General features: G+C 46.0%; 1 protein-coding gene across 3 annotated transcripts in view; it reads right to left on the bottom strand.

Annotated features, from left to right (window-relative positions):
• Positions 1-23,165, bottom strand: part of ift88 (intraflagellar transport 88 homolog) — a 132,493-nt gene that overhangs the window by 77,074 nt on the left and 32,254 nt on the right. For all 3 annotated transcript variants that reach the window (XM_067986081.1, XM_067986082.1, XM_067986083.1), the window contains 4 exons: positions 21,212-21,316; positions 20,748-20,850; positions 18,603-18,717; positions 16,513-16,744 (listed from right to left, as the gene is read on the bottom strand). In XM_067986081.1, coding sequence (XP_067842182.1) covers positions 16,513-16,744; positions 18,603-18,717; positions 20,748-20,850; positions 21,212-21,316 — 555 coding nt within the window. The remainder of the gene's footprint in view (positions 1-16,512; positions 16,745-18,602; positions 18,718-20,747; positions 20,851-21,211; positions 21,317-23,165) is intronic.

The following is a 23,165-nucleotide window of genomic DNA, read 5'->3' on the forward strand; positions in this document are numbered from 1 at the left end:
CCACTGCCACTTGCTGCCTCCTAATATGCGCCACCTTCTCCTGCAAGAAAATGGGTTGTGTGTCTGGGTGATGTGCCTGTCATGGTTAAATAGCTGCCAGTGTGTGTGGCCTGTGAGTTGTGGGTGGGCGGCTTGAAACAGTGGTAATGTGCAAGGGTGAGAGGAAGCATCTGATTGGAAGAGTTGAGTACTGATGGAAAGAGTGAGTTTGTTGGTACGTGGGAGCTGGGGGGTGTAGTGCGTGGTGCAGTTGGTAGGAGATGCCACTTGACAGTTGATCTCACTCACCTTGACCTCTCATATCAAAGCCTTGAACTTTTTCCTGCACTGCATCCATGTTCTTGATGCTGTGCACCTGGCAGTGACTTCGTCCCCCGCTGCCTCGCACTGCCTTTTGGCTATATGTCTGGAGGGCCTCTTGTCCGCCCCCCAATGTAGATATAGGATGTCCCTCCTTCTGTCCACCTCTTGCACCAAGGTCTCTAGTGCATCAGCAGAGAACCTTGGTGCATGCACTCTCGCAGGCCTAGTACCAACTCAGATCGGCAGATTTGATAGGTCTGGCGTGCAGATTGGAGGATGTGGGATTTAGTAGCGCGCAACCTTTATTCAATGTTTTAACATAACTCATCAGTGTGTAAACATAGGGACGGGACCTGCATCTGTGTTTCACATGTTCGATGTCTGATCTCCGTGCTGACAGTAGACTGTTATTTTCAGCAAATAACAGGTACCAGCTACCTTTTAAGAGATTTCTAAGAAACATCCTCTCTTTAAGAGATTGAGCTCCCCCCGGTGGTGGAAACTGCAAATTGCACTGATTCCACTTGCAACGTGGAATGGAACGTTGATTGCAGGTGAGTCCTCGGGCCAGCCGAAACATGCGTCCTGCCTGCGCAGGGGTCATTGGGCACGGGGTAATAGCGCATCACGGTACAAGCACCCAAAAATGGCCCTTATCCAATTTTTCCCCAGAGTGTCATTGTGAACTCGGGGAGGGAGACAAAGTGTCACTGCGAACTTGGGGAGGGAGAAAGAGTGTCACTGTGAACTTGGGGACGGAGAAAGAGTGTCACTGCGAACTCGGGGAGGGAGAAGGAGTGTCACTGCGAACTCGGGGAGGGAGACAGAGTGTCACTGCGAACTCGGGTAGACAGAGTGTCACAGTGAAATCGGGGAGGGAGAAAGAGTGTCACAGTGAAATCGGGGAGGGAGAAAGAGTGTCACAGTGAAATCGGGGAGGGAGAGTGTCACAGTGAAATCGAGGAGGGGGACAGAGTGTCACTGTGAACCCGGGGAGGGGGAAAGAGTATCACTGCGAACTCGGGGAGGGAGGAAGAGGGTCACTTTGAACGCGGGGAGGGAGAAAGAGGGTCACTGTGAACTTGGGGAGGGAGACAGAGTGTTACTGATATCGGGGAGGGAGAAAGAGTGTCACTGTGAACTCGGGCAGGGAGGAAGAGTGCCACTTTGAACTCGGGGAGGGAGACTGAATGTCATTGTGAACCGAGGGAGGGGAAAGAGTGTCACTGTGAACCCAGGCAGGGAGGAAGAGTGCCACTGTGAACTCGGGGAGGGAGATAGCATCACTGTGAACCGGGGTAGGGCGAGAGTCGCTGTGAACTTGAGGACGGAGACAGAGTGTCACCGTGAACTCGAGGAGGGAGAAAGACTGTCACTGTGAACCCAGAGGGGGAGGCAGAGTGTCACTGTGAACTCGGGGAGGGAGCAAGAGTGTCACTTGGAACATTGGGGAGGGAGAAAGAATATCACAGTGAACGCGGGTAGGGAGAGTGTCACTGTGAACTTGGGGAGGGAGACGGAGTGTCACTGGGAAGTGTGGGGAGGAGGAATGACCAACATTTTGAACTGGGAAGAAAGGAGAAAGAGTGCCTCTGTGAACTGTGGTAGAAAATTGCCTCTGTGCACTGGGAGAGGATACTGCATCACTTGACAATCAGATATAGCACATAGAGTATCAATAGATGTTTAGATATTCATAATACACCCCTATCAACAAATTCTTCACAAGAAATTTGGGGGAAATTCCCACTTCTTTTGCCACTATCTTATGTTATACAAGTGATGGAATATTAGGCAAAAGCTTCATTTGTGTAGTTAGACAATCATGGTCAACAAATGAGGTAAGATACAGTATAAAGTTAAGAGGTTTACACAAATACAAAGGAAATCCAGCGGACTGGGAGAGCTATAAAAAGCATCAAAGGGACACAAAGAAAGTACTTAGAGCTGGAAAAAGAGAATACGGAAAAAAACTTGCACGAGGTATCAAGGCTAACAGTAAAAGCTTTTCTAAATATATTAAAAGAAAGTGGGTGGCTAAGGGAAATGTGGGCCCATTGAAGGCAGACAAGGGAATAGTGTAATCAACAATAAGGAAATGACAGATTTGTTAAAATGAGTACTTTGCATCTATTTTCACAGTAGAGGAAGAGGACAAAATAACAGTGGCACAAGGGAGACTAAAAGTAAATCAAATGGAAGAACTTACTGGATTTAAGTTTTTAAAAAATGACAATGGAGAAAATAATGAGACTTAAGATAGCTAAATCTCCAGGACCCGATGGTTTTCACCCCAGAGTATTAAAAGAATTGGGGAGGAAATTGCAGATGTGTTAGTAATCATCTTCCAAAGCTCATTTGATTTGGGAATTGTGCTGTTAGATTGGAAAATTGCAAATATCTCTTCATTTTTAAAATTAGAGCCAGGTAATTCAGGAGTGAAATCAGGAAATACTTCTTCACATAAAGGGTAGTAGAAATCTGGAACTCTCTCCCCCAAAAGGCAGTGTATGCTGGATCGACTGAAACTTTCAAGACTGAGACCGATAGATTTTGGTTAAGTAAGGGTATCAAGGGATAAGAAGCAAAGGTAGATACATGCGGTAGAGGTACAGATCAGCCACGATCTAATTGAATGGCGGATCATGCTTGAGGGGCTGAATGGCCTACTCCTGTTTCTATGTTCCTATGTTAGGTATTCCTATAACTAAAGTTATAACAAGCACATGCCCTACTGTACTTTCACAACAACTTGCATTTATATTAAGCTTTTAACATGGAAAAATACCAAGGTGCTTCACAGAAGTGTGAGGAGATCAGACACCAACTCAATGAAGGCAAGATTACAAGGGGCAACCAAAAACTTGATTAAACAAGCGGGTTTTAAGGAGAGGGAGGTGGAGAGGTTTGGGGAGGGAATTCCAAAGAGTGTGACCACCAGTGATGGGGTGAAGGCAGGGGGAGATGCACAAGAGTCCAGAGTCAGAGGAACAGAGTCTGGGTGGGAAGGAGTTGTGAGGTTGGAGGAGGTTATGGAGATAGGGTAGGGTGAGGCAATGGGGAGATTTAAACAGAAAATTTTAAATTTGAGGTGTTGAGCCAATGCAAGCACAGGGATGATAGCATAAGAAATAGGAGCAGGATAAGGTGAGCTTATGGTGCAGGATAGGATACAGGCAGAGTTTTGAATGAACTGAAGTTTATGGAGTGTGGAGAATGGGAGGCCAGCCAGTGGAGCATTGTAGTTATCAAGTCTGGATGTGACAAATTCGTGGATGAGTTTCATCGGCAGTTTGGCTGAGGTACAGGTGGAGTCAGATGATGTTATAGAGATGGAAGTAGGCGGTCTTTGCAATGAAGAGGGACAGAAGCTCACCTTGGGGTCAAACAGTACATTGATGCTATGACAGTCGAGTTCAGTCTGAGACAGTGACCAGGGAGGGAGATGGAGTTGGTGGTGCAACTTGTTGTATAAATGCAAGTTGTCATTGTGTATAAAACACAAAAATAACTAAAACAAACATTTTTTGCACAAATTGAATATTCCTTTCTCAGTAATATTTAATTTGTTTTGTATGTATAACTGTTTCACTAACATGCTGAAATGAAACATTGAGTCGCTTGAGAATTTTTCATATAGTTTTCAGGAAAAAACACAATATTGAAGGCAAGGCAGAAACAAAAATAAATCTCTAAAATACAGAATGCACGGATCTAACAGCATCTAAAAATCGTCAAACACCATGGGCATGATTTTAACATGGAGGCTGGAAGGGACAAGGGGCAGGAACATAATCGGCCACCAAACCCGGAAGGTAAGTTGGCATGTCTCGATCTATGATCACAACCTTAATAAGGTCAATAAATTTTACTTCTGGGCTTCATGCCCAGCAGCCAGCCTGATTGATAGGCTGGCTGTCAGGCAGGAAGGACGAGGATCGGAGAAGAGGGAGGATGGGATTGTGGGCTGTGGAGGCCATGGTGGGGGGGGGGCTGATGCCACGAGGATTTTGGGGGAGGGGGGAGGCTGATGCCGGGAGGAGATGGGGGGTGCGGGGGTTGATGGCCAGGAAGAGATCGGAGGTCAGGAGGGGTTCCAGCACCGGGAGGCGAGGGAAGCGGGGAGGGTCCAGAATCGGAAGGGCGGGTCCAGCATTGGGGTAAGTCCAGCATCGGGAGAAGTGGGGGAGGAACCAGCATTGGGAGAATGGGGGGGGGTGTCCAGCACCAGCATCGTTGGAGGGGGGGGGGCGCATGTCGTGCCAGGTGAGCTTGTTGGGCTTGGATGAAGCACTCCTGCTCCTCTGGGCCCACAAGCAGTGCAATAAAGGCACCCACTTCATCGATCCGGCCCTTCCCGCCTGCTTTCACCTGACGTGAATCAGAAGCGATGGGAAACCAAACAGATAAGGTTAAATTTGTTTTACTTTTGTAACAAACAAAAAATTAAGTACCTCAACTATTTCAATGAGGTACATTGGCCCTCTAAGTATCGGCCTGCCGGCTTTAAGTCGGGGCGGGACTTCCAGGTTCCTGTTACGCGTGTGCGTCCAAAAGCGCCTGGGTCAAACCCGGAAGTGGGCGCTTTGGAGCTGAGATGCAGTCCCACTCCGAAAATCCATTATTTTCGCTGCCCACCCACCCCCACCCAATTGTTCTTGGGGGTTAAAATTACCCTCCACATCTTAGATATAGACTAATCTTTCTGTCAGTTGATAGAGGAGTGGAAAGAAGATTATAAAACAAAATCTTGATCCCAGGGCACCATGAATCAAGCCAACTTAAAGATGCCAAGATTCACCGAAACTAACATTGACAGGGAAGCCACTCCATAGCTGAGAAAAACAAAAGTACAATGTGTATTCAATGAAAAAACAAACAAAGTAGGAAATACTCTGTACACAAGAACAGTAGAGGAGGCTGAAGGGTGATTTAATTGAGGTGTACAACATTATGGGAGGCCTAGATAGAGTGGATAGGAAGGACCTGTTTCCCTTATCAGAGAGGTCAATAACCAGGGGCATAGATTTAAAGTTATTGGTAGAAGAATTAGAGGGGAGCTGAGGAAAAATGTTTTCACCCAGAGGTAGATATGGGTCTGGAACTCACTGCCTGAAAAGATGGTAGAGACAGAAACCCTCAACTCAATTAAAAAGAACCTGGATGTGCACCTGAAGTGCCGTAACCTACAAGGCTACGGACCAAGTGCTGGAAAGTGGGATTAGGCTGGGTGGCTCATTTTCAGCCGGCGCAGACACGATGGGCCGAATGGCCTCCTTCTGTGTCGTAAATTTTCTTTTTTTTTATTATTCATTTATGGGATGTGGGCGTCGCTGGCAAGGCCAACATTTATTGCCCATCCCCATTTGCCCTTGAGAAGGTGGTGGTGAGCCGCCTTCTTAAACTGCCGCAGTCCGTCTGGTGAAAGTTGTCCCACAGTGCTGTTAGGTATGGAGTTCCAGGGTTTTGACCCAGCAACGATGAAGGAACGGCAATATATTTCCATGTCGGGATGGTGTGTGACTTGGAGGGGAACGTGCAGGTGGTGTTGTTCCCGTGTACCTGCTGCCCTTGTCCTTCTAGGTGGTAGAGGTCGTGGGTTTGGGAAGTGCTGTCGAAGAAGCCTTGGCGAGTTGCTGCAGTGCACCCTGTGGATGGTACACACTGCAACCACTGTGCGCCAGTGGTGAAGGGAATGAATGTTTAGGGTGGTGGATGGGGTGCCAATCAAGCGGGCTGCTTTGTCCTGCATGGCGTCGAGCTTCTTCAGTGTTGTTGGAGCTGCACTCATCCAGGCAAGTGGAGGAGTATTCCATCACACTCCTGACTTGTGCTTTGTAGATGATGGAAAGGCTTTGGGGAGTCAGGAGGTGAGTCACTCGCCGCAGAATACCTAACCTCTGACCTGCTCTTGTAGCCATGGTATTTATGTGGCTGGTCCAGTTAAGTTTCTGGTCAACGGTGACCCCCAGGATGTTGATGGTGGGGGATTTGCCGATGGTAATGCCGTTGAATGTCAAGGAGAGGTGGTTAGACTCTCTCTTGTTGGAAACGGTGATTGCCTGGCACTTGTTCATAGAATCATATAAGCCAGACAAGAAAGAACTATCAAAGTAGGAGCTGATAAAATGTCAATTGTATAAATTACATCTCTTGGGGTTGGGGGAGAATAGATTTGCTAATAAAAGAGTCTTACCATGGGTCTCCAAGCCTCGTATTGAGCAGACAAGACAGTTAACCTCATAAGGTTCTCTACTGTTTCTACTGATACCCTATATCTCCTGTCCATTTATTCATCACCTCAAAGGATATTTAAGGAGGCTGAAAATGGAGAGAAATGACAGTCTGCGCCAACAGCAACTGGAACCAGGCAAATTATGACAGCAATAGAAAGTACTATGTCCAATCATCCTATGTTCTGCATCTCCAGGGCATGAGTCAATGACAAGAGGAAAAAATCAGTAAATAAACATGCTCCTTCTTTTTCTTAGTAACAGACTGGCATAACCAAACAAAGTGCATGTATCACTCAGGACTGCAGGATCATGTCAGTCAACAATAAACTTGGCATACACAGAACTCAAATTAAGTTACATCAAATGAACAAACAGTAAGGATTTGCCCTGTAACGTAAATACAATGATCTATGAAACAAATGCACTTAAGCAGCTGTTACAAGAAAAGGCACAGGGTCTCAAAGGAGATGTAATTAATCCAAACAACTGCTTGGCATCATTTAACCAATCATGCAGACGCCAACAGCCCCCAAAGCAAGGCTTCCATAACCAGTAATTTCAATTTGTGTCAAAATCACTCACTGCCACTTGTCCTCTAGTTTCAGACCAAGTCTATCTCTCTCATATATATCAGCAGACTGTTTCTACTGATACCCTACATCTCCTGTCCATTTATTCATCACCTCAAAGGATATTTAAGGAGGCTGAAAATGGAGAGAAATGACAGTCTGCGCCAACAGCAACTGGAACCAGGCAAATTATGACAGCAATAGAAAGTACTATGTCCAATCATCCTATGTTCTGCATCTCCAGGGCATGAGTCAGAGGATATGTTGTTTTATAAGGGCAGGAGCAGTCAGCCGTATAAAACACAGGGGTAGATTTTTAACGACTCTCCACCCGGCGGGAACGATGCAGGGTGAAGATGGTGGGAGGGGTTGTACAGCATCCCCGACGTGTTCCCACCCTCCACCATCTTAGCTTATCATAGAACAGGCACAGGGGGGCCGCCAAACTCAAACAGGCCTACTTTAGATTGGAAAGTCATGGCCCGATGATGTCATCAGCACCGTGACGGGATTTTAACTTCTAGATTATATATGTGCACACAAAGCCTTGGTATTAAACTCCCCATGGGCGGGAGAGCATAGGGTCGAAAATTAAAAATCGAGGAACGCGTCCCCAGTTCGCCACGTACGTAGGTTGCGTGGCGTGCGTGTGTCCCGTGTTGGAGAGGCGGGACACTTCATTATCATATTTAAATCAGGCTCCCACAGTGCACTTGGGAACCTGATTCCAATTTAACAGCTGCCAGCCGGGTTTCCTAGGGCTTTGGAGGCAGGAGTGCTCCCCCGGCACCTCAAGGAAGCCTTCGGCCTCCCTTCTGTCGATCATGGCCTCTCCTCGCTGCCACGATTGGCGACCCCCGCACCAAGCTCCGATCTCGAGCCTGCCGGGCTCTGACGCCCCTCCCCCCCATCACCAAACCCCGATCTTGAGCCTCCTGCTGGGCTCTGACCCCCAACATCCAACCCCCCCCCCCCAACCAAGCCCCGATCTCGAGCCTCCTGCCGGGCTCTGACCCCTCCCCACCCAAACCCAAGCTCCAATCCTAAGCATCCTACCGTTAATATTGGCAGGACATTCGCGTCCCCAGGCTTTGGATGCGCTTCCGTGCTCCCCCGCACCCTGTCTGTGTGCCGACAATGAAACATTTCATAAAAGAGGGGGATGAATCAAAGTGATGGAAGGTGTCGTCGATAGTACTATCAAGCGTCACTTACTCACCAATAACCTGCTCATTGATGCTCAGTTTGGGTTCCGCCAGAGCCACTTGGCTCCCGACATCATTACAGCCTTGGTCCAAACATGGACAAAAGAGCTGAATTCCAGAGGTGAGGTGAGAGTGACTGCCCTTGACATCAAAGCAGCATTTGACCGAGTGTGGCACCAAGGAGGCCATGTGTAAAATCGAAGTCAATGGGAATCAGGGGGAAAACTCTCCAGTAGCTGGAGTCATACCTAGCACAAAGGAAGATGGTGGTGGTTGTTGGAGGCCAATCATCTCAGCCCCAGGACATTGCTACAGGAGTTCCTCAGGACAGTGTCCTAGGCCCAACCATCTTCAACTGCTTCATCAATGATCTTCCCTCCATAAGGTCAGAAATGGGGATGTTCGCTGATGATTGCAGAGTGTTTCGTTCCATTCGCAACCCCTCAGATAATGAAGCAGTCCGTGCCCGCATGCAGCAAGACATGGACAACATCCAGGCCTGGGCTGATAAGTGGCAAGTGACATTCGCGCCAGATAAGTGCCAGGTAATGACCATCTCCAACAAGAGAGCCTAACCACCTCCCCTTGACATTCAACGGCATTACAATTGCCGAATCCCCTACCATCAACATCCAGGGGGTCACCATTGACCAGAAACTTAACTGGACCAGCCACATAAATACTGTGGCTACAAGGGCAGGTCAGAGGCTGGGTATTCTGCGGCAAGTGACTCACCTACTGACTCCTCAAAGCCTTTCCACCATCTACAAGGCACAAGTCAGGAGTGTGATGGAATACTCTCCACTTGCCTGGATGAGTGCAGCTCCAACAACACTCAAGAAGCTCAACACCATCCAGGACAAAGCAGCCCACTTGATTGGCACCCCATCCACCACCCTAAACATTCACTCCCTTTACCACCGGCGCACAGTGGCTGCAGTGTGTACCATCTACAGGATGCACTGCAGCAACTTGCCAAGGCTTCTTCGACAGCACCTCCCAAACCCGCGACCTCTACCACCTAGAAGGACAAGGGAAGCAGGCACATGGGAACAACACCAACTGCACGTTCCCCTCCAAGTCATACACCATCCCGACTTGGAAATATATTGCCGTTCCTTCATCGTTGCTGGGTCAAAATCCTGGAATTCCCTACCTAACAACACTGTGGGAGAACCTTCACCACACAGACTGCAGTGGTTCAAGAAGGTGGCTCACCACCATGTTCTCAAGGGCAATTAGGGATGGGCAATAAATGCTGGCCTTGCCAGCGACACCCACATCCCATGAACGAATAAAAAAAAAATTTTGAATTTTTTGAGGAGGTAACAAGGAGGTTCAATGAGGGTAGCGCATTTGATGTAGTCTACATGGCTTTTAACAAGGTTTTTGGCAAGGACGCACATGGGTCATGGCTGGTCAGAAAAGTAAAAGCCCATGGGATCCAAGGGAAAGTGGCTAGTTGGATCCAAAATTGGCTCAGTGGCAGGAAGCAAAGGGTAATGGTCAACAGGTGTTTTTGCAACTGGAAGGCTGTTTCCAGTGGGATTCCCCAAGGCTCAATAATAGGTCCCTTGCTTTTTGTGGTGTATATCAATGATTTAGACTTAAATGTAGGGGGCACGATTAAGAAGTTTGCCGATGATACAAAAATTGACCGTGTGGTTGATAGTGAGGAAGAAAGCTGTGGACTGCAGGAAGATATCAATGGACTGGTCAGGTGGGCAGAAAAGTGGCAAATGGAATTCAATCTGGAGAAGTGTGAGATAATGCTTTCGGGGAGGGCAAACAAGGCAAGGGAATACACAATAAATGGTAGGATACTAAGAAGTGTAGAGGAACTGAGGGACCTTGGAGTGCATGTCCACAGATCCCTGAAGGTAGCAGGACAGGTAGATAAGGTGGGTAAGAAGGCATATGGGATACTTTCCTTTATTAGCCGAGGCATAGAATATAAGAGCAGGGAGGTTATGCTAGAACTGCATAAAACAGTAGTTAGGCCACAGCTTGAGTACTGCGTAAAGTTCTGGGCACCACATTACAGGAAAGATGTGATTGCACTTGAGAGGGTACAGAGGGGATTCACGAGGATGTTGCCAGGACTGGAGAATTTTAGCTATGAGGAAAGATTGGATAGGCTAGGGTTGTTTTCTCTGGAACAGAGGAGGTTGAGGGGAAATTTAATTGAGGTGTATAAAATTATGAGGGACCTAGATAGAGTGGACAGGAAGGACCTATTTCCCTAAGCAGAGAGGTCAACAACCAGGAGGCACAGATTTAAAGTAATTGGTAGAAGGATTAGAGGGGAGTTGAGGAGAAATCTTTTCACTCTGGAATCTGGGTCTGGAACTCATTGCCTGAAAGGGTGGCAGAGGCAGATATGTTCAACGCATTTAAAAAGTACTTGGATATGTACTTGAAGTGCCGTAACCTACAAGGCTACAGACCAGGAGCTGGAAAGTTGGATTAGGCTGGATAGTTCTTTTTCCGCCGGCACAGACATGATGGGCTGAAAATTTTTGTGCCGTAAATTTTTAGGATTCTCTAGAAAAACGGCCTCCCTCATGGTACAATAGTTACTAGCTTGACAGATAACAACTAACATTAATTAGTATTGCTGTAGTAACGATTATTAAAAATATTTAAGACCAAGGCCCCGATATTAGCGTGGAGGTGGGATGGCAGCGAGGGGGAGGGGTGATTGGGCGCGTGGGTAACCCGCCCAATAAAAAATGTCCATTTCCCACGCGATCGCAAGTCAATTGGATCAACTTAACGTGGCTTCCGGGTTTGCCATCCGAAAGTTGCGCAGCGATTTGGACTGCGCACCCGCATCACAGGCTGTCAGCTGGAGGAGCTCTATTTGAAGGGGCAGTCCTCCAATGGCTACTCCTGGAGCAAACACCCACACACCACAATGGTGCAGCACAGGGGCAAGGCTGCTCCAAGATTCAATGATGCCTCACTCCAGGTGCTACTGGATGGGGTGAGGAGGAGGTGGGATGTGTTCTACCCGGCGGATGGGAGGAAGTGCCTCTGCCAACAAGAAGGCCTGGCTCGAGGTGGCAGAGGAGGTCACCAGCAGCAGCAACATCTCCCGCACCTGGGTCCAGTGCAGGAAGCGTTTCAATGACCTAACTAGGTCAGCCACACTTACTGATTCTCCTACATTCCGTCTTCTACATCACTGCCCCCACCCCCCAACTCATTCTGCACTGCCAACACTACTGTATCACTTCACTCCCCCCACCCACTTAAGGCTCATCCTCAACTTACCTGCACTTCCTCACCTCTCCATTATTCACCCTACTACTACCACTCAACCCAATCCTCATACAATGCCATGGCTCTGTCTCATACTCACCCTTTGATGCATCTCTTTTACAGTCAGCCGCACCCAAACCAATGCATTCATTGGTTGGCCACGTCACCTTCTCTCACTCACACGTCTGTATTTTCTCCCCTTACAGAAGAGAGCTCAGAATGCACGGGAGAGGGCGGGGACCAGAGGGGGGCCGCAACAAATGGTTGTCCTCACAGACACGGAGCAGGAGGCGCTGGAGCTTAGCCGAACCTCGAATGCCTGTCCGTCGGGGATGATGAGACTGGCACCCGACAAACATCTGGTGATATAACTTTAACATTCAGCACACACAATATGAATTGATGTTAACATGCCTTGCCATCTTCAGCACTCTCAGTATGCTCATCACAACATGACACATCTATGATCATGCTTAATATTGCCTTCTGATCTCTTATAGGGCCTTCTGTGACTGCTGAGATGGCAGAGGGTAATTCCTCAGAGGACCTGCCGGCCTCTGAGGGTGCACTGTCACATCTGGGCGAGCCATCCACCAGTGCAAACACTCACACCTCGGTGGATCCTAGTCCTCAGTTAGTTGGGTTAGCATCTGGTGAGTTACCACACATGTGAGCACGAGCAGACACTGGTGGCAGGGGCAGCTGTGGAGAGTCCACGTCAGTGGGAGCACTCCTCTCCAGGCTCTGCTCAGATGGGGGCAGATGCTGAACCCTGGGGGCCATCCTTTAAAAGGAGAATGATCGAGGACAGCAGCACATTTGCGAGGTGCTGGAACAGGTGCCACGCACACTCTCCACAATAGCGCAGAGGATGGAGCAGTCCAACTCTTGCATGAGTGGAATGGTGGCACAGGTATGGGAGGGAATCTCTGAGATACTGTCACAGGGACGTGAGGGCATCTCTGAGATAGTGTCTCGGGTAAGTGCGGGAATGTCTGCAATGGAGAGGAGGCTAGCCTCCATTGAGCTTCAAGCACAGCTCATAAATAAGTCCATTCAGGACCTGACAATGGCCAGTCGGACTCACAGTGAACAACATTCTGCCACCTTAAACAGGCAGGCAGATATACTAGCACTGGCCTTACAAGGCTTCACACATGTCCTCCAAACTGTTGTCCAGCAGAGTGGTAGGAGTCATGTGGGCCTGGCCCAGGGAGTGATGATGGCGAAAGGGGACATGGAAGTGGGGATGCCACTCAAAGCGCTCCCACATCTCACCCGTTGCCCCCCTCTCAACTAGTACCTGCAATGCTGCCTCCTCTCCAGGTGGCCGAGTCTGCCCCTGCACAGGTGCAGGTGGAGCAGTCTTTGGAGGGACCCTCACTGGGCACTGAAACCCAGAGGGCATAGGCCCAAAGCATCTAATTGGTCAGGGCATGAACATGAGCACCTGCTACTACCTCTGCTGCAGCTGCAGGGAATGCACCACGTAGAAGTAGTCGGAAGAGAAAGGCGAAGGTTTTGTAAGCACGAAGGGTATGCACAAGGGTGTTTGACGGTTGGTCATGTTTTTTATTTATATTAGCTTTATGTTAAACTCACATTAAATTTTATTATTGTCACCACTGCTGCCACGTCTTGGCCATTCTTGCCTGGCTTCTGTAATAGGGCCCTTTCATGAGGTTCACCATGAACGGCGACACTTGATGCCACCCATTGGTTCACTCTACAGAGGATATATGTGTCGTTACAGGCCTGTTTCGTGCAGGGAGGGGTGGGGGTTGCTGGTGTGGGCGCTACTCAATCCAGGTGGTGTGAGGACTGGATTCTTCACACAGTCTGATGTTAGGAGAATCATTCACATATCAGTGACTCCCTGGCCTCATGAGCAGCCAGGTGAGCCGCTGCTCTGCCCATAGGTTCTGCTCCTGCTCCTGTTCCTCCTCCTCCGCCTCCTCCTCCTCCTCCTCCTCCTCAATATGGGTGGCAGATGTGGATGGGGCCTCCTCAAGTGGCACCCCTCTCTGTTGTGCCATGTTGTGCAGGGCACAACACACTACTATAATGCACCCCACTCTGTCTGGTGTGTATTGAAGTGCTCCCCCACAATGATCAAGGCACCTAAAGCGCATCTTGAGCAGCCCTAAGGCATACTCAATTGTAGACCTGGTGGCGATGTGGCTGTCGTTATATCGGCACTGTTGTTTGGTGATGGGATTCCTCAGAGGTTTCATGAGCCATGTGTGCAGGGGGCATCCCTTGTCCCCGAGCAGCCAGCCCTTGAAGGTGTTTGGTGCATGGAAGAGGGGCGGGATGTTGGATTCCCAGAGGATGAAGGAATCGTGGCAGCTGCCAGGGAATCTGGGGCACACATGAAGGAATCTTTTGCGATGGTTACAAACGAGCTGAGTGTTGATGAATTGATAGCCCTTCCTGTTGATGAACAGGCCTGGCTCGTGTGGAGGTGCTTGTATTGCTATACGGATGCAATCGATTGCAACCTGCACCCGTGGGAAGCCAGCTACGGAATGGAATCCCACTGCCCTCTCTGTCTGGCTGAGGTCGTCCATGGGGAAGTTGACGTAATGCAAGGCCCTGCAAAACCTGCCTTATGCATTTGTGTGCAGACGACTGAGAGACCCAGGCGATGTCCCCGGTGGCACACTGGAATGATCTGGAGGCGAAGAAGTTGAGGACAATAGTGACTTTGACAGCGACAGGCAGGAGGTGTTGCTCGGCCCAGCCAGGAGCAGCTCGGCATGAAGGAGGCTGCAGATGTCTGTGACTACCTGGCGACTGACTCTGAGCCTCCGTATGCACTGCTCCTCAGAGAGATCCAGGAAGTTGAGCCTTGGTCTGTAGAACCTGTGGTGAGGGTAGTGCCTCCTGCGATGTCGCTCTCTCTGTTGTTGCCCTCTGTGCTCTTGTGCAGGTGCCTGTGGCACAGCACTGGGTTGTGGAGCTCCACGTGTTGGAGGTGGACGCTGTGCCTAGCGAGGCTGGTGATGTTACTTGTCATCGCTTGTAATGGTGAATGCAGCCATGGCATTACCCAGCTTTCAGGAGAACAGCGTCCACGACACCACACAACCCTGCCACGGCAACCTCTGCAAGACATGCCAGATCATCGACACAGATACCACCATCACATGAGAGGACATCACCCACCAGGTACATGGTTCATACTCCTGTGACTCGGCCAACGTTGTCTACCTCATACATTGCAGGAAAGGATGCCCCGGAACATGGTACATTGGCGAGACCATGCAGACACTGCGACAACGGATGAACGGACACCGCGCAACAATCGCCAGACAGGAGGGTTCCCTCCCAGTCGGGGAACACTTCAGCAGTCAAGGACATTCAGCCACCGATCTTCGGGTAAGCGTTCTCCAAGGCGGCCTTCGAGACACACGACAATGCAAAATCGTCGAGCAGAAATTGATAGCCAAGTTCCGCACCCATGAGGACGGCCTCAACCGGGATCTTGGGTTCATGTCACGCTACCCGTAACCCCACCAGCGAATAAAAGTTATCTGTTTTTAATACAACGGGTCATTTTCTGTCTTTCTCTTCCTTTCGGATGTTTCTCCCTCTCTCTCTCTGTTTTGTGCTCTGGCCGTTTGTATATTCGGTGGTCCTGTAGGTAACACCTCTCTGTCTGAACACTTTGATTGCCTTGACAACGGGCAGTTGGAAAGATTATCTGTAATCACCAGGTATTGTTCTCTGAATATAAATGCGAAACGTTCAAGGATTTCCACATTCACCTGACGAAGGAGGAAGCCTCCGAAAGCTTGTGATTTTCAAATAAAATTGTTGGACTATAACCTGGTGTTGTAAGACTCTTTACATTTGTCAACCCCAGTCCATCACCGGCATCTCCACATCACATCTAAAATAACAGAGTGCCCTGCTGCAATAAATGACCTTTTCTCCCTATCTGTCAAATCTCCCACTGACTGCTGGCTGAAACATGTCTGTTGCAACATGGAGTGTTTCCCACAGCACAGGAAACACGCTGAGGATGCTTCAAAATTGCACCCCTGCCAAAATGTGGAGAAAATTAAGTACTTCCAGGCCTTAAACTACCTCAACAACTGTGTAAATGATCATCCCATCAGCTTTAATTGCCGGTGGGACTTCCGCATTCGGGAGGCGCACGCGCACCCAGGCGTGTCAATGGGGAACCCGGAGGTCTGCGGGTTGGAGCCAGGCTCCAAACCCGAATGGTATTTCCCTGATTTTCAGAGCCCCCCCCCCCCCCCCCCCAACGATTGGCACCCCATCCACCACCCTAAACATTCACTCCCTTCACCATCGGCGCACAGTGGCTGCAGTGTGTACCATCTACAGGATGCACTGCAGTAACTCGCCAAGGCTTCTTCGACAGCACCTCCCAAACCCGCGACCTCTACTACCTAGAAGGACAAGAGCAGCAGGCACATGGGAACACCATCCCGACTTGGAAATATATCGCCGTTCCTTCATCGTCGCTGGGTCAAAATCCTGGAACTCCCCACCTTACAGCACTGTGGAAGAACCTTCACCACACGGACTGCAGTGGTTCAAGAAGGCAGCTCACCACCACCACCTTCTCAAGGGCAATTAGGGATGGGCAATAAATGCCGACCTCGCCAGCAACCCCCACATCCCATGAACGAATAATAAAAAAAACGAACCCGCAATTTCCCAAGAAAATCGAGCCCCAAGTACCTACGGCAGAGCCTACAGATAAAATCTTGAATAGTTAATAAATGAGGAGACACATTATATAAATGTTACAATTTTCTTTGTTCTTCATATTAATTTTGACTTTTATACCAGAAATAAGCCCAATTTTTAAAAACTTACACAATACATTCGAGTAAATTTACACAGATAATCAGCATGTATCCGGTACCTTGTTCCCATTTAATTCTCAATCTTACTTACATTGGGTGGAATGTATTTGTCATCTTCATCAATACCAAGTGGAACCACTATCAGTTTCTGGAATGCTTTCTTCATCTTTTCACGATCACCAATGGCAAAGTAGCACAGAATGAGGTTAAAGCTTGTTTTTAAATTTGGGCTTTCACTCATAATATGCTCAAAGGAGGTGACAGCATCAGAGTACTGTCCCATTTTGACAAACACAACACCAATGTTCTGCATTATTTTAATCCTATTTAAAAAGAAAAAAAATGCAATTGATCAAAAAGGAATAAGTTCAGTATTAAATTAGCATTCAATATTGCATTGTCTAACCCATGAAATAACAGCCAAAAATTAAAGATTTTATTTAAGAATTGTTTTTAAATATTTGGCTAGAAGATTGTAAGTGACTTTAAATTATAATTTCTATTTAAAATAGCCTTTAGGAGGTATTGTATAGTTGCATTCTACTTCATAAACACTATAATAATCCCATGGTCACGAATAAAATGCAGTAGCATCATGTATTCTTACAAAAAACACTTCAGTGCAAATTTTTTCAGGCCATTAATTACTCTGCTGGCAAGTCCACCACCTTTTAAATAATGACATAGGATCTTTTTGAAAGAAAACATTTTTGGCACCTCAATTTTATAAATATTCCCAGAAATTCATAGATACAAAAAAATTCTGGCATGCACTGAGTATGACACAACAAATAAAACCAACGTCATTTGCTCAGGTTCACCCAACAGACTAGTATCATATCTAGTTAATGCCCACTATGCATCCTTTACTACTTCAATCTACTTTCTAAAATCAACAGCAAAGTATAGGCTAGATGTTCCACTGATTATGGCATCTATATATGCATTGTTACTTTCAGTTGTTTTGGTTTTAAATGCATATAAATGCGATTCCTGCTCAATTGTGGACACCTGCATGCTTTGGCAAAAGTAATATGCAATGGGTTAAGATCTTATCCTTGTGCTAATCTCCATTCCAAACAACATTGATGTAAGGTGAATGCAATGTAAGGCAGGGGAACTAACATCTAAAATTTGTATGCCAGAGATGGAATGGAATTTTTCAAAAGTGGGAATTTTATACGACAACAAATTGCATTCTTATAGCGCCTTTAACATAGAAAAATGTCCCAATGCGCTTTACAGAGGCATAATTAGACAAAAATGCATGCCGAGCCAGAGAAGGAGATATTAGGAGGGCAACCAAAAGTTTGGTCAAAGAGGTAGGTTTTATAGGAGGTGAGGGAGGTGGAGAGGCAGAGCGGTTCGAGAGGGAATTTCTGAGTGTCGGGCCTATATTTCTGAGAATGTTAAATTGGAGGCACCGGGGGACTGGGAGACAATGTAGGTTAGCAAGGACAGGAGTGATGGGTGAGCAGGTCTTGATGCAAGATAGGATACGGACAGCAAAGTTTTGAATGAGGTGAAGTCTACAGAGCATGGAAGATGAGAGGCTGGGCTGGAGAGCATTACAATAGTTGAGCCTGGAAGTGACAAGAATGAGAGTTTCAGTAGCAGATGGGCTGAGGCAAGGGTGGAAGCAGGTGATGTTAGAACAACAATAATTTGTATTTATATAGCACCTCTAACATAGTAAAAACGTTCCAAGGCACTTCACAGGAGCGTTATCAGACAAAATTTAACACTGAGCCACGTAAAGGGATATTGGAGCAGGAGACCAAAAGTTTGGTCAAAGCGGTAGATCTTAAAGAGAGTCATACAGACCAGAAGGTGCGAGATATAATCCCAAAATTGTGCTGAATTAGATGATGGCAACAATTGAGGCATTAAAATTGACCTCTGCACCTTGGGTTACAAAAGAAGAAAAAATAATAAAAATAATCCCTCTTCTGATTGCTATTCAACCTGCTGGACAGCACGTGTGTAGATTTTGGATGGGGGCAGGCTTAGGTTTAGCTGCAATGATCTCCACAGTCAAATAACCTGCCAACACAACGCAGGAAAAGAGCAGAAAAAAAATTGTAAAAAAACAAATAATTATGCTATACACTTACAACTTTTTTTGTGGGGACGGGGGTAGGGAAAAGGCTGCTTCACCACATTAGTTCTAGTAACACGCACCTCATCTCCTTATGAGAACTTGATATCTGATCCAGCGCCATTCGGTAAAATTTTATTGCCTTGGGATAATTTCTTTGCTTGAAGTAAATATTTGCCATGTTTACCTTCAACCGACCTACCAGAAAAAGTGACATTTTAAAAACACTTCTATTGAAGCTCTCTTTTACAGAAGAAAGAATATTGAAATGTTTAAGTTGTAGAGACTTAGCAACTGGTGTAAGCCATTCGGCCCATCGAGCCTGCTCCATCATTTTATTAACCATGGTAATTCTTTTTAATCCAAGTTCCTACCCTTTCTCCATATCCCTTAATATCCTTACTATCTATCTCTCTTTTAAACATCTCAACTAAATATTGCATCTGTGATCTTCTAGGCAGTGCATTCCACATTTTCATAATCATTCATTTGAATATTTTTTTCTGGATTCACTTTTACTCGGCTTAGTTCAAATTCTAAGGTTATAAACTCTCATTCTGGATTCACTTACTGGAAGGAACAGTAGTTCCCTACCTATCCTGCCAATTCCCATCACTATTTTAAATATTTTAGTCAGATCACCCCTTAACTTCCTCCTCTCCAGGGAATGCAACCCAAGCTTACCCACAGCTAAGACCTTTCATACCAGGTATCAACCCTGTGAATGGTTGAATGACTTCATATTTTCACCATATATGTTAACGACTTGGATGAAGGAATAAAGAGTTCTATATCCAAGTTTGCAGATGACACTAGGTTAGGAGACATAGTAAGTTGTGTAGATGGGAGTAGAAAGATACAAAGGGACATAGACAGACTAAATGAGTGGGCAAAACTATGGCAGATGGAGTTCATCGTGGGGAAATGTGAGGTCATCCACTTCGGATCCGAGAAAGACAAATTGGAATATTTTCTTATTGTTGGAAGACTAGGAGCTGTGGAAGAGCAAAGGGATTTAGGTGTCCATGTACATAAATCACTAAAAGCAGGTACACAGGTACAAAAAGTAATCAAAAAGGCTAATGGATTGTTGGCCTTTATCTCAAGGGGGTTGGAAAATATCATTGATTCTAGTAAGTGCTCAACCACTTTACAGCCCAAGTGTTCTTATATCTGCTTTATAATACAATGACACCAATTACTGGAGATTACTTCACTCAACATCAACCTGTGGCAACAGTGAAGACTATTTTCTAACATACCTATTAGTAATAGTTCTAAGGATATAATAAAAAGCAATGTATTGTCATTAGCTTCAAAACTCTTGATGAAATCACAATGTTTCCAACAGACATTTACTGACAGAAATACAGTCAAGTGCAGCTTATAACAATCATAGAAATCATAGAATCATAGAAAGGTTACAGGATGGAAGGAGGCCATTCGGCCCATCGAGTCCACACCGGCTCTATGCAAGAGCAATCCAGCTAGCCCCACTTCCCTGCCCTTTCCCGTAGCCCTGCAAATATTTTCCTTTCAAATACTTATCCAGTTCCCTTTTGAAGGCCATGATTGAATCTGCCTCCAACACCCCCTCGGGCAGTGCATTCCAGATCTTAACCACTCGTTGAGTAAAAAAGTTTTTCCTCATGTCACCTTTGGTTCTTTTGCTAATCATCTTAAATCTATATCCTCTGGTCCTTGACCCTTCCATCAATGGGAACAGTTTCTCTCTATCTACTCTGTCTAGACCCTTCATGATTTTGAATACCTCTATCAAATCTCCTTGCAATCTTCTCTGTTCCAAGGAGAACAACCCCAGCTTCTCCAGTCTATCCACGTAACTGAAGACCCTCATCCCTGGAATCATTCTAGTAAATCTCTTCTGCACCCTTTCTAAGGCCTTCACATCTTTCCTGAAATGCGGTGCCCAGAACTGGACATAATACTCCAGTTGTGGCCGGACCAGTATTTTATAAAGATTCATCATGACTTCCATACTTTTTTAACCACTTTCTCCACCTGCCCTGCCACCTTCAACAATTTGTGCACATATACCCCCAGATCTCTCTGTTCCTGCACCACTTTTAGAGTTGTGCCCTCTAGTTTATATTGCCTCTCCCCGTTCTTCCTACCGAAATGTATCACTTCGCATTTTTCTGCGTTAAATGCAATAAACCATCCTAAGTATGTAATTTAAAAAAAAATGTACCATAGATCAATCTTACCTGCATTATTGAACATCTTGTTTTTTACTATCACCTGATAGGTATTTAATGCTTCTGCATACATGTCATTGGCTGCATACTGGCTGGCTAAATTGAAAAGCACCTAAGGAAAATACATTCACGATCAAAAATAAAACTCTACAATTTTAATATTTTCAGTGAAGGATCAACTCAAAACAATATAATTTTAAAAATATATCTGCATTGTACTTTATTACAACTCCATCAGTACATTTCCAAATAACCAGATAAATTCATTTCAGATTAAATGTAGATGAAGATGTATAAGAATTTTCAACATTTTCAATAGCATATACTTGAAAATGCTATTAAATGTTTGCTTTAACACATACACAGTTACAAGAAAACCCATATTCTGGAAATCAGTGTTAAGCATCATATTTGGGCCAGATTTTAATCTCATGAAGCATAAGGAGATGGTTGCCATTCAATATCCAACTCACTGAATAAGTAAGATCCAGATTGATGTGATCTGCAGATGCTGTTTGCTCTCTCTGTCTCACCAGCATTCTCTCCTTTCTCCCTGCTTCTTTTGCTTTTTCCAGAGCCTGAAGCAATATAAAATGAATTATATGCTGTTTTAAAGTTTGAATCTAAGTATCAGATATGTCCAGAAGAAAAGGACTGAAAACTCAACAGGGCATGCATCTATTTTGGAACTCCTTATTTGACACTAAGTACTACAAACAAATGAACTTATACGCAGTGTTTATACTGAGGAATAAATAAATAGGATAGTCCGGTTTAGGTGCTAACTCACATACTCCCATCCAGCCAGGTACGGAGTCGCACTGGCAGATGCGTGTGAAAAAGGCATCCATTGCCTCTCTGCCAGGGAATGAGGCATTTAAAAATATAAAATATCTTAATAACGGGCCAGAAAAATCAAAACAACTTGCATTTGTATAGTACCATTAATGTAGCAAAATGTCTCAATGTCATAGAGGTAAAAACAGCTGAACACCAAGCAGTGGTAAGATAAAGGTTAGGAATGGGGACAGAAGGTATGAACAAGAATGCAAGTTCTAAGAGTCTTTTGAAAAAAGGGAGAGCATACGAACATTTGAAAAATGACGGACAATAAAAGACTTACTGGTCCATCCAACCAATCCCATACATATTGTGTATGCATCACAATTCATACACTCCCCACCCCATCCGGAGCCATGTAATCACTCGGGAGAGGTGAAAAAAGATAAAACCCCAGGCCAATTGGGGGGGGGGGGGGCAACAAAATCTGGAAAATTCCTCTCCAATCCCCTTAAGCAATCAAACTAGTCCAAGAATCTACCCTGGCCTTGATTAATGATACATGGTCACCCCCAACTAGAAACAGGTCCAGCTCTCGCTTGAAGGAATTCAACGAATCACCATTCACCACACGAGCCGGCAACCTGTTCCACAGGTCCACTATTCTCTGGGAATAACCACCTCCTAACATAACCAGTTCTGCCTTTATATAATTTGTAAGAGTGACCCCTGGTCCTCCCTAGTTTATTCAGTTGAAACAATTGGTCTATACAATCACAATCTAGTCTCTTATTATCTGATAAATATAAAAACACAAGAACGTAAGAAATAGGAGCAGGAGTGGGCCCAAAGGCCCCTCAAGCCTGTTCCGCCATTCAATCAGATCATGGTTGATCTTCAACCTCAACTCCACTTTCCTGCCCAATCCCCATATCCCTTGATTCCCCTAGAGTCCAGAAATCTGTCTATCTCAGCCTTGAATATATTCAATGACTCAGCATCCACAGCCCTCTGGGGTAGAGAATTCCAAAGATTCACAACCCTCTGAGTGAAGAAATTCCTCCTTATCTCAGTCTTAAATGGCCAACCCCTTATCCTGCGACTATGCCCCCTAATCCTAGACTCTCCAACCATGGGAAACAACCTCTCAGCGTCTACCCTGTCAAGCCTCTTCATAATCTTATGTTTCAATTAGATCACCTCTCATTCTTCTAATCTCCAGAGAGTATAGGCCCATTCTACTCAACCTCACCTCATAGGACAACCCTCTCATCCCAGGAATTAATCTAGTGAACCTTCGCTGCAATGCCTCTAAGGCAAGTATATCCTTCCTTAAATAAGGAGACTAAAACTGGACCCAGTACTTCAAGTAAGGTCTCACCAAAGCTCTGTACAATTGTAGTAAGACTTCTTTACTTTTGTACTCCAACCCCCTTGCAATAAAGGCCAACATTCCATTTACTTTCCTAATTGCTTGCTGCACCTGCTAACTTTTGGTGTTTCTTGTACGAGGACACCCAAGTCTCTCTGAACACCAACATTTAATAGTTCCTTACCATTTAAAAAATATTCTGTTTTTCTATTCTTCCTACCAAAGTGAATAACCTCACATTTCCCCACATTATACTCCATCTGCCACTTTCTTGC

The sequence above is a fragment of the Heptranchias perlo genome, chromosome 6, assembly GCF_035084215.1.
Source record: "Heptranchias perlo isolate sHepPer1 chromosome 6, sHepPer1.hap1, whole genome shotgun sequence".
NCBI classification, from domain to species: domain Eukaryota; kingdom Metazoa; phylum Chordata; class Chondrichthyes; order Hexanchiformes; family Hexanchidae; genus Heptranchias; species Heptranchias perlo.